The sequence below is a fragment of the Dendropsophus ebraccatus genome, chromosome 6, assembly GCF_027789765.1.
Source record: "Dendropsophus ebraccatus isolate aDenEbr1 chromosome 6, aDenEbr1.pat, whole genome shotgun sequence".
In the NCBI taxonomy this organism is placed as follows: Eukaryota; Metazoa; Chordata; class Amphibia; order Anura; family Hylidae; genus Dendropsophus; species Dendropsophus ebraccatus.
The window spans coordinates 152,043,642-152,060,900 of record NC_091459.1 but is presented as its reverse complement, the minus strand read 5'-3'; the positions used below and the strand labels follow the sequence as shown (position 1 = coordinate 152,060,900).

The 17,259-nt window shown below is 47.4% G+C and overlaps 1 protein-coding gene across 1 annotated transcript; it reads right to left on the bottom strand.

Annotated features, from left to right (window-relative positions):
* Positions 1 to 5,628: 5,628 nt before the first annotated feature.
* On the bottom strand, positions 5,629 to 11,545 carry KRTCAP3 (keratinocyte associated protein 3). Its single transcript, XM_069974159.1, has 7 exons — positions 11,472 to 11,545; positions 9,541 to 9,725; positions 9,260 to 9,319; positions 8,964 to 9,164; positions 6,370 to 6,504; positions 5,911 to 6,008; positions 5,629 to 5,831 (listed from the first exon to the last, which is right to left on the bottom strand). The coding sequence occupies exons 1-6, from the start codon at positions 11,509 to 11,511 to the stop codon at positions 5,925 to 5,927; spliced, it is 705 nt and encodes a 234-aa protein (XP_069830260.1). The 5' UTR covers positions 11,512 to 11,545; the 3' UTR covers positions 5,629 to 5,831; positions 5,911 to 5,924.
* Positions 11,546 to 17,259: the final 5,714 nt, after the last annotated feature.

Sequence of the window (17,259 nt, the reverse complement as noted above, 5' to 3'; positions counted from 1 at the left end):
CGAATGGGGATTCTGCTTGAAAAGGCAGTGAACAAAAATGAATCTTGGAGCTTTGATCCCCTGCCCATTCCTTGATCCATAATGCTCGTCTGGCTGTGGTAGACATCGCCATAACCTTAGAATTTAAACGCAAGGAATCCAAGGAGAAGTCAGCAAGGAAATCTGCTGCCTTCTTGATGTCTGGAATGTCTTTAAGTAGTTTTTCTCTGCTGACTCCTTCAAAAATATCCTTAGTCAGTTGGCTCAGCCAAAGCCGGAGGCATTTAGCAACTGGTACTGTAGCTGTGGCTGCCTTAGCATTAAGAGATGCAGTAGAATATAAACGTTTGAGGGATGAATCCACCCTTCTATCGAGAGGATCTTTCAACAGCGCTGATTCCTCATCAGGGTATATAGCTTTTTTGGAGAGTCTAGCAACCGCTTGATCTACCTTAGGAGGATGCTCCCATAATTCATAAGCCTTTGGGTCCAATCTATACACCGCCCTAAAGCGTGAACTAGGATCCGTTTTTTTCTCTGGCTTGGCCCAGTCTATTTGCATGAATTGCTCCAGATTCTTATGATGAGGCAATACAGTATGTTCAGTTTTCGGGGAAAAAAAAGAGGGAATCCCTTCTAGTAGGATTACTAGTAAATGGTTCCATCTCAATAGTTTTCTTGACAGTCTTAATAAATGAGTGAGCCTGATCCTTTTTAAACATATAATAATCCTCCGGAGACCCCGTATCCGAGTCCGAGGAGGCGGTACATTCACCTTCACAGCGAGACGTCATCTCTTCCTGAGATGGGGAACAGGAAGGGGCCGGTCGCTCCTTTCTGCGTTTCTTTGACGGACTGCCCATGGCCGCCTGATCAAACACCTGAGACATCTTGGACTTAAACCATCCTAAGAATTCATTAATCTCAGAGCGATGACCAGTCTCACCCGAAGGGATAAGCGAGTTGCAGTTTCCACAAATATCCCCCTGTGCATCATCTGGAAGAGGCTGATCACATCTTCTACATATCCTGTGTCTAGTCTTGCTCCTCCTCTTTCTTCCTGTATGGTGGCTAGCCATCTGTAAAAGAGGTAATGAGGAGAGCAGCACAATATAGGGACTATAGTCTGACCAGAGTATGATCGCAAGGAAGAAACCGCAATAAGAATAAAGACCATACCTTTGCATCCAACAGTATGTGCTGCCCGGCAGAGCGCTAACACACATCTGCTCGGACAGCCATTAAAAACTTACCCTTTGGATGCCCGTGGCGCCGCGTCCCGGAAGTGTTACCCGGCGCATGCGCAGATTACCCTGCCAGACGCGCAACCGGAAGTCGTCATCCTGCTGCGTCGCGTCACTTCCGCCCACATCGAGGCCGGAACCATCTCAGGGCAGATGCGGGGAAGAAACCGGAAGTCCCGCATCCCAACAAGCAGCATGGCCTGCGGTCAGCAACATTACTCCCGGATTACACGGGAACTGCTGCACTTACCCCGAGTTGTGACAGGGAGTCCCCCTCATTCCTGCTGCGGAGAAGTCATCTTTGCCAGGTAACGGGGGGAGCTGCGGCAGCCCGGCACAGAGCCAACCTGTGCCATACAATGGAAAACTGTAGAATCCCCACAGTTAGAGCCATTGGGGCCTCCCTAAACTGCATGTAAAACATAACAGTGAGCTCCACAGCTAAGGAGACTGGAGCATAGGGGCCAAGTGTGGATTGTCAGAACTCTGAAAATCCAACACGCCACGGGAATCACAGTGATTCATAAGGAATTCTTTCTTTTTAGAGGAGCCAGAGCTCCTACGTCCTGCCTGCAGAAGAAACAAAAACACATTGTCTTGTGGTCTCTGGAGTCCTATTATAGAGCTGGCTTAATTGGTCCAATTACTCTAACTAATTATGTTTGTTTCTTCTGCCTGGCAGTAGGAGATATTGAAGTTAACCCGATTGTTCACTGTGCTGCCGTAGGACGAAATGAAAAGGTATTGTTTCATCTGAGTTAATCAGTGGAATTAGTGTATACCTGTAGTGCATAGTTGGAGGGGTTCTGTATACCCACAATGTATAGTTTTTAGGGGTCTCGCATATCTGTAGTGCATAGTTGGGGGGGCTGTATACCTATAGTGTATAGTTGAGGGAGGTCCTGTATACCTGCAGTGTACAGTTGGTGAAGGTCCTGTATACCTGTACTGTATAGTTCGGGGGTCCTCTATACCTGTAGTATATAGTTGCTGCTGTATACCTGTAATGTATAGTTGGTGGAGGTCTTGTATAGCTGTAGTTTATAGTTTGAGGGTCCTGGATACCTGTAGTGTATAATTGGTGGAGGTCTTGTATACCTGTAGTATATAGTTCGGGGATCCTGTATACCTGTAGTAAATAGTTTGAGGGTCCTGTATAACTATAGTATAGAGTTGGTGGAGGTCCTGTATACCTGTAGTGTATAGTTTGGGGTCCTATATACCTGTAGTATATAGCTGGTGGAGTTCCTGTATACCTGTAGTATATTTGGGGTCCTGTAAACTTGTAGTATAGAGTTGGTGAAGGTGCTGTATACCCGTATTATAGAGTTGGTGTAGGTCCTGTATACCTGTAGTGTATGGTTTTGAGGTCCTGTATACCTGTAGTGTATAGTTTGGGGTCCTATATACCTGTAGTGTATAGTTTGGGGTCCTATATACCTGTAGTATATAGTTGGTGGAGGGCCTGTATACCTGAAGTATATAGTTGGTGGAGGTCCTGTATACCTGTAGTATATAGTTTTGTGGAGGTCCCTTGCACTTGTAGTGTATAGTTTTGGGGTCCTGTATACCTGTAGTGTCCTGTATACCTGCAGGGTTGTATTTACCCGTATGGCAGTGTTATTCAGTCACAGTGTGTCGGTATTGGTCATGTCTGGTATGGGGGTGTCATCCAGTCACAGTATGGCGGTATTGGTCAGGTCTGGTGTGGCGGTGTCACCCAGTCACAGTATGGCAGTATTGGTCAGGTCTAATATGATGGTGTTATCCAGTCACAGTATGGCGGTATTGGTCAGGACTGGTGTGGCGGTGTTATCCAGTCACAGTATGGCGGTATTGGTCAGGTCTGGTATGGAGGTGTTATCCAGTCACAGTATGGCGGTATTGGTCAGGTCTGGTGTAGCAGTGTTACCCAGTCACAGTTTGGTATACCTGTTGTGCCCTGTATATACATGTACTGTATAGATGGAGTAGGGGGTCCTGTATACATGTGCTGTATAGATGGAGTAGAGGGTCCTGTATATACATGTACTGTATAGATGGAGTAGAGGGTCCTGTATATACATGTACTGTATAGATGGAGTAGAGGGTCCTGTATATACATGTACTGTATAGATGGAGTAGGGGGTCCTGTATATACATGTACTGTATAGATGGAGTAGGGGGCCCTGTATATACATGTACTGTATAGATGGAGTAGAGGGTCCTGTATATACATGTACTGTATAGATGGAGTAGAGGGTCCTGTATATACATGTACTGTATAGATGGAGTAGAGGGTCCTGTATATACATGTACTGTACAGATGGAGTAGAGGGTCCTGTATATACGTGTACTGTATAGATGGAGTAGAGGGTCCTGTATATACGTGTACTGTATAGATGGAGTAGGGGGTCCTGTATATACGTGTACTGTATAGATGGAGTAGGGGGTCCTGTATATACGTGTACTGTATAGATGGAGTAGGGGGTCCTGTATATACGTGTACTGTATAGATGGAGTAGGGGGTCCTGTATATACGTGTACTGTATAGATGGAGTAGGGGGTCCTGTATATACATGTACTGTATAGATGGAGTAGGGGGTCCTGTATACCTGTACTGTATAGATGGAGTAGGGGGCCCTGTATATACATATATATATGTACTGTATAGATGGAGTAGGGGGTCCTGTATACCTGTACTGTATAGATGGAGTAGGGGGCCCTGTATATACATATATATATGTACTGTATAGATGGAGTAGGGGGCCCTGTATATACATGTACTGTATAGATAGAGTAGGGGGTCCTGTATACATGTACTGTATAGATGGAGTAGGGGGTCCTGTATATACGTGTACTGTATAGATGGAGTAGGGGGTCCTGTATATACGTGTACTGTATAGATGGAGTAGGGGGTCCTGTGTATACGTGTACTGTATAGATGGAGTAGGGGGTCCTGTATATACATGTACTGTATAGATGGAGTAGGGGGTCCTGTATACCTGTACTGTATAGATGGAGTAGGGGGCCCTGTATATACATATATATATATGTACTGTATAGATGGAGTAGGGGGTCCTGTATACCTGTACTGTATAGATGGAGTAGGGGGCCCTGTATATACATATATATATGTACTGTATAGATGGAGTAGGGGGCCCTGTATATACATGTACTGTATAGATGGAGTAGGGGGTCCTGTATACATGTACTGTATAGATGGAATAGGGGGTCCTGTATACCTGTACTGTATAGATGGAGTAGGGGGTCCTGTATACCTGTACTGTATAGATGGAGTAGGGGGTCCTGTATATACATGTACTGTATAGATATAGTAGGGGGTCCTGTATATATGTACTGTATAGATGGAGTAGGGGGTCCTGTATATACATGTACTGTATAGATGGAGTAGGGGGTCCTGTATACCTGTACTGTATAGATGGAGTAGGGGGCCCTGTATATACATATATATATGTACTGTATAGATGGAGTAGGGGGTCCTGTATATACATGTACTGTATAGATGGAGTAGGGGGTCCTGTATACCTGTACTGTATAGATGGAGTAGGGGGCCCTGTATACATGTACTGTATAGATGGAGTAGGGGGTCCTGTATATATATGTACTGTATAGATGGAGTAGGGGGTCCTGTATATACATGTACTGTATAGATGGAGTAGGGGGTCCTGTATATACATGTACTGTATAGATGGAGTAGGGGGTCCTGTATATACATGTACTGTATAGATGGAGTAGGGGGTCCTGTATATACATGTACTGTATAGATGGAGTAGGGGGTCCTTTATATACATGTACTGTATAGATGGAGTAGGGGGTCCTGTATACATGTACTGTATAGATGGAGTAGGGGTCCTGTATATACATGTACTGTATGGATGGAGTAGGGGGTCCTGTATACCTGTACTGTATAGATGGAGTAGGGGGTCTACCAGTTATTACTGTGGATGTTGTGAGGCAGCTTCCCTAGCAACCATTGCTCCCTGTGAAAATGAAAGCAGTAATCCTATTGGTTGCTAAGGCTCCAACTGCCGTGTCTGCTGCAGCTAATTATATCACCTGTGTTTGCAGTGAGGAGATTTTCCCATTCATCTCTATGGGGCGCCTCTCTTTCCCCTCCCCCTCCCCTCCTGTACATCTGGCGGGGACGGGACCTTCGCAATAACCTTCCCGGGCACCCAATGTATCTGTGGGCCAAATTTGGGGTCAAACGGTTCAGGTGTTTGGAAGTCTATATGGGACAGACAGACTGAAGGACAGACAGACTGAAGGACAGACAGACTGAAGGACAGACAGACTGAAGGACAGACAGACAGACTGATTTTTATGATATATATATATCTACTACTAGTTTATGAGACCCCCAAGCCACATGGATGGAGTGTGATCAGACCACAGCAGGAGCTAGAATACACATCCCCAGCATTATAGGACGTGGAATAGTAAGAAAATCTTATTTATTAAGTTATCAGAAAATACACAAATCACCAAACAAAGCAATAGCAGATATACAGCAATAAAACATAATAAAACCGTGAACCAGACGAGAAGCCAGATGGGTGGAGGATCCAGGGCGTCCGTGCATCCAGCCCGAGAGCAGCAGAACATCTGTAAGAACGTATGAGGATCAGCAATCCGTCCCCGAGTGGCCTCATCTACACCACCAGACCGCCCAGTCATCCCTCACCTCTAGGGCATCCTCTATGCTTGTGCCTCTATCAGCTGATGGGTCTCTGGCCTCACAACGTCCTCCATCCTCTCCTTCTCGGCTTCCTCTTCCTGAAGCTGAGACACAAGTCATGTTACCACAAGAGTTTACAATGGCCGATGTCGCCCCGACAGGCTGATGATTCCCAACTATTACTTCATCACAGATGTTCGGGATCTGGAATCTTCCTCATCTATAAATCAGGTTTCTGGCACTGATCCCCAACCCCAAAATGCAGCAGAGTTGTAGTTTTAGAACAGCTGAAAAGCCACCGTTTGGGCGATTCACATTCTTGGGTGACTCTACACGAGGTAGGCGCCATCCTCTGGGCAGCCATACTCTGCCAGTGCTACTCCTCTTCTACACAATGTTACCGGACTGTACGACCCATTGAAGCTAGAACCCCAAGAGATGAGACAAGGGAGACCCCTCACGTACCCGCTGCCTCAGATAACTCTCTGCACATGGACCAATTCCTCGCAGGATAAACGCCACCACACAACATCGGATGGAGAGGGCCGCCTCCACCGCAGACAGGAACATGGAAGGGAACCAGAGAGCCAAGGTGGTATCCTACACAGGAGAAGACATGGCGATTATACGGAGCAAGGAAAGTAATAGGTGATGTCCACCACAACACAACCAAAGAGGAGAACGTGAGAACTACCGGAAGACAACAAACATACAGGCTCTGAGTGGAGAGGGGCCAGGCGGTCTGGACTCAATGTCACCGCTGATCTCTAGTGATGGATAGGCTGTATTCTCAGTGATGTCACTGATCTGTAGTGAGGGATAGGCTGTATTCTCAGTGATGTCACTGATCTCTAGTGATGGATAGGCTGTATTCTCAGTGATGTCACTGATCTCTAGTGATGGATAGGCTGTATTCTCAGTGATGTCACTGATATCTAGTGATGGATAGGCTGTATTCTCAGTGATGTCACTGATCTCTAGTGATGGATAGGCTGTATTCTCAGTGATGTCACTGATCTCTAGTGATGGATAGGCTGTATTCTCAGTGATGTCACTGATCTCTAGTGATGGATAGGCTGTATTCTCAGTGATGTCACTGATCTCTAGTGATGGATAGGCTGTATTCTCAGTGATGTCACTGATCTCTAGTGATAGGTTGTATTCTCAGTGATGTATTCTCAGTGATGTCACCGCTGATCTCTAGTGATGGATAGGCTGTATTCACAGTGATGTCACTGCTGATCTCTAGTGATGGATAGGCTGTATTCTCTGTGATGTCACTGATCTCTTGTGATGGATAGGCTGTATTCTCAGTGATGTCACTGCTGATCTCTAGTGATGGATAGGCTGTATTCTCAGTGATGTCACCGCTGATCTCTAGTGATAGATAGGCTGTATTCTCTGTGATGTCACTGATCTCTAGTGATGGATAGGCTGTATTCTCAGTGATGTCACTGCTGATCTCTAGTGATGGATAGGCTGTATTCTCAGTGATGTCACTGCTGATCTCTAGTGATGGATAGGCTGTATTCTCAGTGATGTCACCGCTGATCTCTAGTGATAGATAGGCTGTATTCTCTGTGATGTCACTGATCTCTAGTGAGGGATAGGCTGTATTCTCAGTGATGTCACTGATCTCTAGTGATGGATACGCTGTATTCTCAGTGATATCACCGCTGATCTCTAGTGATGGATAGGCTGTATTCTCAGTGATGTCACCGCTGATCTCTAGTGATGGATAGGCTGTATTCTCAGTGATGTCACCGCTGATCTCTAGTGATGGATAGGCTGTATTCTCTGTGATGTCACTGATCTCTAGTGATGGATAGGCTGTATTCTCTGTGATGTCACCGCTGATCTCTAGTGATGGATAGGCTGTATTCTCAGTGTTGTCACCGCTGATCTCTAGTGATGGATAGGCTGTATTCTCAGTGATGTCACCGCTGATCTCTAGTGATGGATAGGCTGTATTCTCAGTGATGTCACCGCTGATCTCTAGTGATGGATAGGCTGTATTCTCAGTGATGTCACCGCTGATCTCTAGTGATGGATAGGCTGTATTCTCAGTGATGTCACCGCTGATCTCTAGTGATGGATAGGCTGTATTCTCAGTGATGTCACCGCTGATCTCTAGTGATGGATAGGCTGTATTCTCAGTGATGTCACTGCTGATCTCTAGTGATGGATAGGCTGTATTCTCAGTGATGTCACCGCTGATCTCTAGTGATGGATAGGCTGTATTCTCAGTGATGTCACTGATCTCTAGTGATGGATAGGCTGTATTCTCAGTGATGTGACCGCTGATCTCTAGTGATGGATAGGCTGTATTCTCAGTGATGTCACTGATCTCTAGTGAGGGATAGGCTGTATTCTCAGTGATGTCCCTGCTGATCTCTAGTGATGGATAGGCTGTATTCTCAGTGATGTCACCGCTGATCTCTAGTGATGGATAGGCTGTATTCTCAGTGATGTCACTGATCTGTAGTGAGGGATAGGCTGTATTCTCAGTGATGTCACTGATCTCTAGTGATGGATAGGCTGTATTCTCAGTGATGTCACTGATCTCTAGTGATGGATAGGCTGTATTCTCAGTGATGTCACTGATCTCTAGTGATGGATAGGCTGTATTCTCAGTGATGTCACCGCTGATCTCTAGTGATGGATAGGCTATATTCTCAGTGATGTCACCGCTGATCTCTAGTGATGGATAGGCTGTATTCTCAGTGATGTCACCGCTGATCTCTAGTGATGGATAGGCTGTATTCTCAGTGATGTCACCGCTGATCTCTAGTGATGGATAGGCTGTATTCTCAGTGATGTCACCGCTGATCTCTAGTGATGGATAGGCTGTATTCTCAGTGATGTCACCACTGATCTCTAGTGAGGGATAGGCTGTAATCTCAGTGATGTCACTGATCTCTAGTGATGGATAGGCTGTATTCTCAGTGATGTCACTGATCTCTAGTGACGGATAGGCTGTATTCTCAGTGAGATTTGATATACTGCAGATAACCTTTTGCATTGTGGAGAGACAAAAAAAAGAAATATAAGGCACTTACATAGATTCGCGTTGTGTCAAAGGGGCACTCATTGCTCATAATGACGGAGCGGGTATCAGCAGGTAGGACTGTTGCGTTACATCCAGAAATAAGATTCTTGCCTCCATTCGCAATGGTTAACGACACGGACAGGACAAGCCCCACAAAACATGCTGCAGAGAGCAGGGCGTTCACCAGGGCCAAGACTAGCAGGGGCCAATGCTGTGGACAAACAGGACAGTCATAACTACATCAGCCAAGAGGTCTCAGGACCTGCAGGAAGAAGTCCTCAAAGATGGCTACTAGAGGAGACTCACGATTCTGGCATAGCCCAGGTTCCGGGAAGCGAGAATTGCGCAGATTCCTGTTGTGATGCTCTATAAAGGAGGAGAGAGACAGTGAGGAGGTGGCGGAAAGTTCTGTGTCATCATTGGTCGTATTAGTGGAGCGGAGTATTAATGTGCCCCACCATTAGGAAGACCAGCCAGAGGGTTAGAAGTGAGGGTCTTCTTCACAGGCAGAGTTCTCCAGGGTCGCCCTGACATGTAAAGGGGGGGGGGGGCTGGACGCCACATTGGGGACATTAGGAGGCACTCACCAGCAGCCCAGACACCACAGAGATGATGTTGGCGGTGCAGTACTCCGGGCTCACCCTCTTCTCTGGATTAGCCACATGCCGAAGGACTGTGCCGTGAACGATGGCGCCCAAGATAAAATTCACATGGCCTACGAAGATGAGCGCAATGCCGGCACGCATCAACTGCCGAGGTCCCTTCTCCAGGCCTAATACACAGGGAAGAAAAGAACTACAAGTCTCAAGCAGCCTTCCCAGACTTTATGACAACATCCATTAGGTGGAGCAGTGGTGGCTGGGCCTGAAGATCTGACCAGGGGGGATTGGGGAATGAGAAGCAGCAACTCCTACAGCCCCCCACATAGTGAGGAGAAGATGGACCCTCCGGCCCCAATCACAGTAGCACCAACTCCAGTCCTGTTATTACCCCCCTCCTCCTGTACCCTCTAGTCCTATTACCCCCCCACCTCCTGTAGTCCTGTTATTACCCTCCCCCACCTCCTGTACCCCAGTCCTGTTATTACCCTCCCCCACCTCCTGTACCCCAGTCCTATTACCCTCCCCCACCTCCTGTACCCCAGTCCTGTTATTACCCTCCCCCACCTCCTGTACCCCAGTCCTGTTATTACCCTCCCCCACCTCCTGTACCCCAGTCCTGTTATTACCCTCCCCCACCTCCTGTACCCCAGTCCTGTTATTACCCTCCCCCACCTCCTGTACCCCAGTCCTATTACCCTCCCCCACCTCCTGTACCCCAGTCCTGTTATTACCCTCCCCCACCTCCTGTACCCCAGTCCTGTTATTACCCTCCCCCACCTCCTGTACCCCAGTCCTGTTATTACCCTCCCCCACCTCCTGTACCCCAGTCCTGTTATTACCCTCCCCCACCTCCTGTACCCCAGTCCTGTTATTACCCTCCCCCACCTCCTGTACCCCAGTCCTGTTATTACCCTCCCCCACCTCCTGTACCCCAGTCCTGTTATTACCCCCTCCTCCTGTACCCCCCCAGTCCTGTTATTACCCTCCCCCACCTCCTGTACCCCAGTCCTGTTATTACCCCCTCCTCCTGTACCCCAGTCCTGTTATTACCCTCCCCCACCTCCTGTACCCCAGTCCTGTTATTACCCCCCTCCTCCTCTAGTCCTATTACCCCCCCACCTCCTGTAGTCCTGTTATTACCCTCCCCCACCTCCTGTACCCCAGTCCTGTTATTACCCTCCCCCACCTCCTGTACCCCAGTCCTGTTATTACCCTCCCCCACCTCCTGTACCCCCGTCCTGTTATTACCCTCCCCCACCTCCTGTACCCCAGTCCTGTTATTACCCTCCCCCACCTCCTGTACCCCAGTCCTGTTATTACCCCCTCCTCCTGTACCCCCCCAGTCCTGTTATTACCCCCTCCTCCTGTACCCCCCAGTCCTGTTATTACCCTCCCCCACCTCCTGTACCCCAGTCCTATTACCCTCCCCCACCTCCTGTACCCCAGTCCTATTACCCCCCCCCCCACCCCTGTACCCCAGTCCTGTTATTACCCTCCCCCACCTCCTGTACCCCAGTCCTATTACCCCCCCCCCCGCCCCACCTCCTGTACCCCAGTCCTGTTATTACCCTCCCCCACCTCCTGTACCCCAGTCCTGTTATTACCCTCCCCCACCTCCTGTACCCCAGTCCTGTTATTACCCTCCCCCACCTCCTGTACCCCGGTATTCCGTCCTCCATCCTCCCCCACCTCCTGTACCCCGGTATTCCGTCCTCCATCCTCCCCCCCGGGTCCCGGTATTCCGTCCTCCATCCTCCCCCCCCGGGTCCCGGTATTCCGTCCTCCATCCTCCCCCCCCGGGTCCCGGTATTCCGTCCTCCATCCTCCCCCCCCGGGTCCCGGTATTCCGTCCTCCATCCTCCCCCCGGGTCCCGGTATTCCGTCCGCTGTCACATTACATCCGGTACCGCACTTACTGAAGCCGCACAGCTCTCCCCCGCTCCTCCCGGCCGCCATGTCTCCTCTCACCTGGAACACACCTGAGCGCGGATCACATGACCCCTACCGGGCCCCGCCCATGGCGTCACTGCACAACTCACCTGTGCACACAATCCCAGGTAAGTAATGAGTGTAATTCCCATCGGTGTGTATCATCCCTGTACACTATATTACAGTATATTCTATCATTCATCACAGGTATATACTAGATCACCTGTATATTCTACCATTCATCACAGGTATATACTAGATCACCTGTATATTGTATCATTCATCACAGGTATATACTAGATCACCTGTATATTGTATCATTCATCACAGGTATATACTAGATCACCTGTATATTGTATCATTCATCACAGGTATATACTAGATCACCTGTATATTGTATCATTCATCACAGGTATATACTAGATCACCTGTATATTGTATCATTCATCACAGGTATATACTAGATCACCTGTATATTGTATCATTCATCACAGGTATATACTAGATCACCCGTATATTGTATCATTCATCACAGGTATATACTATATCACCCGTATATTGTATCATTCATCACAGGTATATACTAGATCACCTGTATATTCTACCATTCATCACAGGTATATACTAGATCACCTGTATATTGTATCATTCATCACAGGTATATACTAGATCACCTGTATATTGTATCATTCATCACAGGTATATACTAGATCACCTGTATATTATATCATTCATCACAGGTATATACTAGATCACCTGTATATTGTATCATTCATCACAGGTATATACTAGATCACCTGTATATTATATCATTCATCACAGGTATATACTACATCACCTGTATATTCTACCATTCATCACAGGTATATACTAGATCACCTGTATATTATATCATTCATCACAGGTATATACTAGATCACTTGTATATTGTATCATTCATCACAGGTATATACTAGATCACCTGTATATTGTATCATTCATCACAGGTATATACTAGATCACCTGTATATTGTATCATTCATCACAGGTATATACTAGATCACCCGTATATTGTATCATTCATCACAGGTATATACTAGATCACCCGTATATTGTATCATTCATCACAGGTATATACTAGATCACCTGTATATTCTACCATTCATCACAGGTATATACTAGATCACCTGTATATTGTATCATTCATCACAGGTATATACTAGATCACCTGTATATTATATCATTCATCACAGGTATATACTAGATCACCTGTATATTGTATCATTCATCACAGGTATATACTAGATCACCTGTATATTATATCATTCATCACAGGTATATACTACATCACCTGTATATTCTACCATTCATCACAGGTATATACTAGATCACCTGTATATTATATCATTCATCACAGGTATATACTAGATCACCTGTATATTGTATCATTCATCACAGGTATATACTAGATCACCTGTATATTGTATCATTCATCACAGGTATATACTAGATCACCTGTATATTGTATCATTCGTCACAGGTATATACTAGATCACCTGTATATTGTATCATTCATCACAGGTATATACTAGATCACCTGTATATTGTATCATTCATCACAGGTATATACTAGATCACCTGTATATTGTGTGCTGCCACAACACCTTCAAAGTCTATGATGGAGTACAGACAAGTCTGGAGGTAAGAACAGAGGGGTCTAAAGAGAACACAAAGGAGTCTGGAGGAGGAGGGACAGGAGGGTCTGAAAAAAGAGACAGAGGAGTCTGAAGAGGTATGTGGACAATGTTCAGTATCTGGAGCATGCGGACTGTGTTGGGTATGTGCATTGTTTGGGGTAACAGGTATGTGGACTGTGTTGGGTATGTGCATTGTTTGGGGTAACTGATATGTTCAGTATCTGGAGCATGCGGACTGTGTTGGGTATGTGCATTGTTTGGGGTAACAGGTATGCGGACTGTGTTGGGTATGTGCATTGTTTGGGGTAACAGGTATGTGGACTGTGTTGGGTATGTGCATTGTTTGGGGTAACTGATATGTTCAGTATCTGGAGCATGCGGACTGTGTTGGGTATGTGCATTGTTTGGGGTAACAGGTATGTGGACTGTGTTGGGTATGTGCATTGTTTGGGGTAACAGGTATGTGGACTGTGTTGGGTATGTGCATTGTTTGGGGTAACTGAGGTATGTGGACTGTGTTGGGTATGTGCATTGTTTGGGGTAACTGAGGTATGTGGACTGTGTTGGGTATGTGCATTGTTTGGGGTAACAGGTATGTGGACTGTGTTGGGTATGTGCATTGTTTGGGGTAACAGGTATGTGGACTGTGTTGGGTATGTGCATTGTTTGGGGTAACAGGTATGTGGACTGTGTTGGGTATGTGCATTGTTTGGGGTAACAGGTATGCGGACTGTGTTGGGTATGTGCATTGTTTGGGGTAACAGGTATGTGGACTGTGTTGGGTATGTGCATTGTTTGGGGTAACTGATGGTATGTGGACTGTGTTGGGTATGTGCATTGTTTGGGGTAACTGAGGTATGTGGACTGTGTTGGGTATGTGCATTGTTTGGGGTAACTGAGGTATGTGGACTGTGTTGGGTATGTGCATTGTTTGGGGTAACAGGTATGTGGACTGTGTTGGGTATGTGCATTGTTTGGGGTAACAGGTATGTGGACTGTGTTGGGTATGTGCATTGTTTGGGGTAACTGAGGTATGTGGACTGTGTTGGGTATGTGCATTGTTTGGGGTAACTGAGGTATGTGGACTGTGTTGGGTATGTGCATTGTTTGGGGTAACTGAGGTATGTGGACTGTGTTGGGTATGTGCATTGTTTGGGGTAACAGGTATGTGGACTGTGTTGGGTATGTGCATTGTTTGGGGTAACTGAGGTATGTGGACTGTGTTGGGTATGTGCATTGTTTGGGGTAACTGAGGTATGTGGACTGTGTTGGGTATGTGCATTGTTTGGGGTAACTGAGGTATGCGGACTGTGTTGGGTATGTGCATTGTTTGGGGTAACAGGTATGCGGACTGTGTTGGGTATGTGCATTGTTTGGGGTAACAGGTATGTGGACTGTGTTGGGTACCTGGGCTATGTGGATAATGTTGGGTATCTGGGGTGTGTGTACTGTGTTGGGCATCTTGGTTTGTGGACTGTGTCCGGTCTATAACTGTGTTGGGTATCTGGGGCATGTGGACTGTGCATTGTTTTGGGTATTTGGGCTATGTTCTTCCTTGTCCCTGGGGTTATTGTGTGGCTTACATAAAATGTACAAAAGAAGGACTATAGAAACTGCCCCTGCTTGTGGAGGAGTCTTGTGGGTAATTTCTGTCACTGGTCATACTGAGGGAATAAATGTGGCCTGTGATGAAGCCTGGAGACGTTTCTGGATCTCATACGGTGGTGACTGGGCCAGTGGACTCGGCCATGGTTGGGCTCAGCTCTGGGACAGGATCTCTTGGGTTTTCTATCTTTTGCCACAATCTGGTGATGTGCTCCTCCAGTTCTTGTAGTGACCTCTCAGGCAGGAATGATGCGCTCTCTATTAGCACAACCACTTTTGGTGCTGTCTGTGTATGGATCAGGCCTCCTCCAAGTCCTTTTCTTCTTCCTAAATAAATATAGTAATCATTTTAGAACGCCCCCCCCCCCCATACCAGACCTGTATAGGGGCTGTTAATGCCAGATTGTCCAAGGAGAGAGATATGGCCAGTTATGCATAGAATATTATGTATTTAAGTAGAAGGAGACATAAGAGCCGGTGTGGGCAGGACAGTGCGCCAAGGGGTCAGAAAACGCTCCCAGGTTCACCCATAAGAGCCGTTGCACCAAGAGGTCGGGGAACAATCCCAGGGCACCCATAAGAGCCAATGCACCAAGGGGTCGGGGAACGCTCCCAGGGCACCCATAAGAGTCGGTGCACCAAGGGGTCGGGGAACGCTCCCAGGGCACCCATAAGAGTCGGTGCACCAAGGGGTCGGGGAACAATCCCAGGGCACCCATAAGAGTCGGTGCACCAAGGGGTCGGGGAACGCTCCCAGGGCACCCATAAGAGTCGGTGCACCAAGGGGTCGGGGAACGCTCCCAGGGCACCCATAAGAGCCGGTGCACCAAGGGGTCAGGGAATGCTCCCAGGGCACCCATAAGAGCCTTTGCACCAAGGGGTCGGGGAATGCTCCCAGGGCACCCATAAGAGCCTTTGCACCAAGGGGTCGGGGAACGATCCCAGGGCACCCATAAGAGCCGGTGCACCAAGGGGTCGGGGAATGCTCCCAGGGCACCCATAAGAGCCGGTGCACCAAGGGGTCGGGGAATGCTCCCAGGGCACCCATAAGAGCCGGTGCACCAAGGGGTCGGGGAATGCTCCCAGGGCACCCATAAGAGCCTTTGCACCAAGGGGTCGGGGAATGCTCCCAGGGCACCCATAAGAGCCTTTGCACCAAGGGGTCGGGGAACGATCCCAGGGCACCCATAAGAGCCTTTGCACCAAGGGGTCGGGGAATGCTCCCAGGGCACCCATAAGAGCCGGTGCACCAAGGGGTCGGGGAATGCTCCCAGGGCACCCATAAGAGCCTTTGCACCAAGGGGTCGGGGAATGCTCCCAGGGCACCCATAAGAGCCTTTGCACCAAGGGGTCGGGGAACGCTCCCAGGGCACCCATAAGAGCCTTTGCACCAAGGGGTCGGGGAATGCTCCCAGGGCACCCATAAGAGCCTTTGCACCAAGGGGTCGGGGAACGATCCCAGGGCACCCATAAGAGCCGGTGCACCAAGGGGTCAGGGAACGCTCCCAGTGCACCAAAAGGACTAATTAGGAATTATTAAGTCTTAAATAAATCTGCTAAACAGCACCGCATAGAAGAACAGCACCGGAATGAGCGGCCCAGCTGCAACAGGTGCCTATCAGCAGCTTCATAGGTACAAACTTTAAAAACAAAATACAAAAAGCTTGTTTTTTTTTCCTTTCTCTTCCATGAAGGAGCCGTTAGGCAGATTTCTGAGCTTTTGGGGCTTTTCTTAGTGTTCATTTACAATTTACCAGCCGGAATGCCTGGAAAACTGGGATACAGCCAATGCCAATGGCTGTATCCCAGTTTTCCAGGTCTTCCTTACGATGTATCCACCCGCTGCACGGAGGGAGCAGGCAGCGGGAATCAGCCGCCGAGATTTCTGATTTATACGAACCAGAAATCTGGCTGGTTCACTCATCTCTATTTAAAATATATTTCCTCCCCACACATTGTAAAGTTCAAATATACTCTAAAAATGTGTGAACACATACAGCAACACAATACTGTGCCTGCATATTTACCCCCCAAATACTTTTGTCTAATTTCTTGGGGTAAGTCTTCTCTTTTTAGGTCAGTCTTATCTCTTGGGGTAGGTATCCTTTTTAGGTCCGTCTAATTACTTGGGATAGGTCGTCCTCTTTGGTCCGTCTACTTTCTTGGGGTAGGTCTTCTTTTTAGGTCTGTCTATTCTCTTGAGGTAGGTCTTTTTAAGTCTTTCTAATCTCTTGGGGTAGGTCTTCTCTTTTTGGGGCCGTTTCATTTAATTTCTGCCAGTTCTTCCCGGTCAGATGGTTGCTGGTGTCTGGTCTACGGCTTAGGGCCCTATTCCACCGGACGATTATCGTTAAATCGTTTGAATCTAAACAATAATCGTTTGTTTGAATATCAGTTAACAACTAACAACCTATTTTTATCGTTGCTCGTTCGCAAATTGTTCGCATTGAATAAGAAGTCGTAAGAAGTAACGATTATCTTTCCATGTAAATGG

Excerpts from the sequence above, each read along its gene's own strand:
- KRTCAP3 (XM_069974159.1), bottom strand. The coding sequence starts at position 11,511 with ATGGCGGCCGGGAGGAGCGGGGGAGAGCTGTGCGGCTTCA. Across the intron at positions 9,320-9,540 it reads CTGTGGTGTCTGGGCTGCTG|AGCATCACAACAGGAATCTG; the intron begins GTGAGTGCCTCC and ends CCTCCTTTATAG. Across the intron at positions 6,009-6,369 it reads AGAGTTATCTGAGGCAGCGG|CTTCAGGAAGAGGAAGCCGA; the intron begins GTACGTGAGGGG and ends CTTGTGTCTCAG.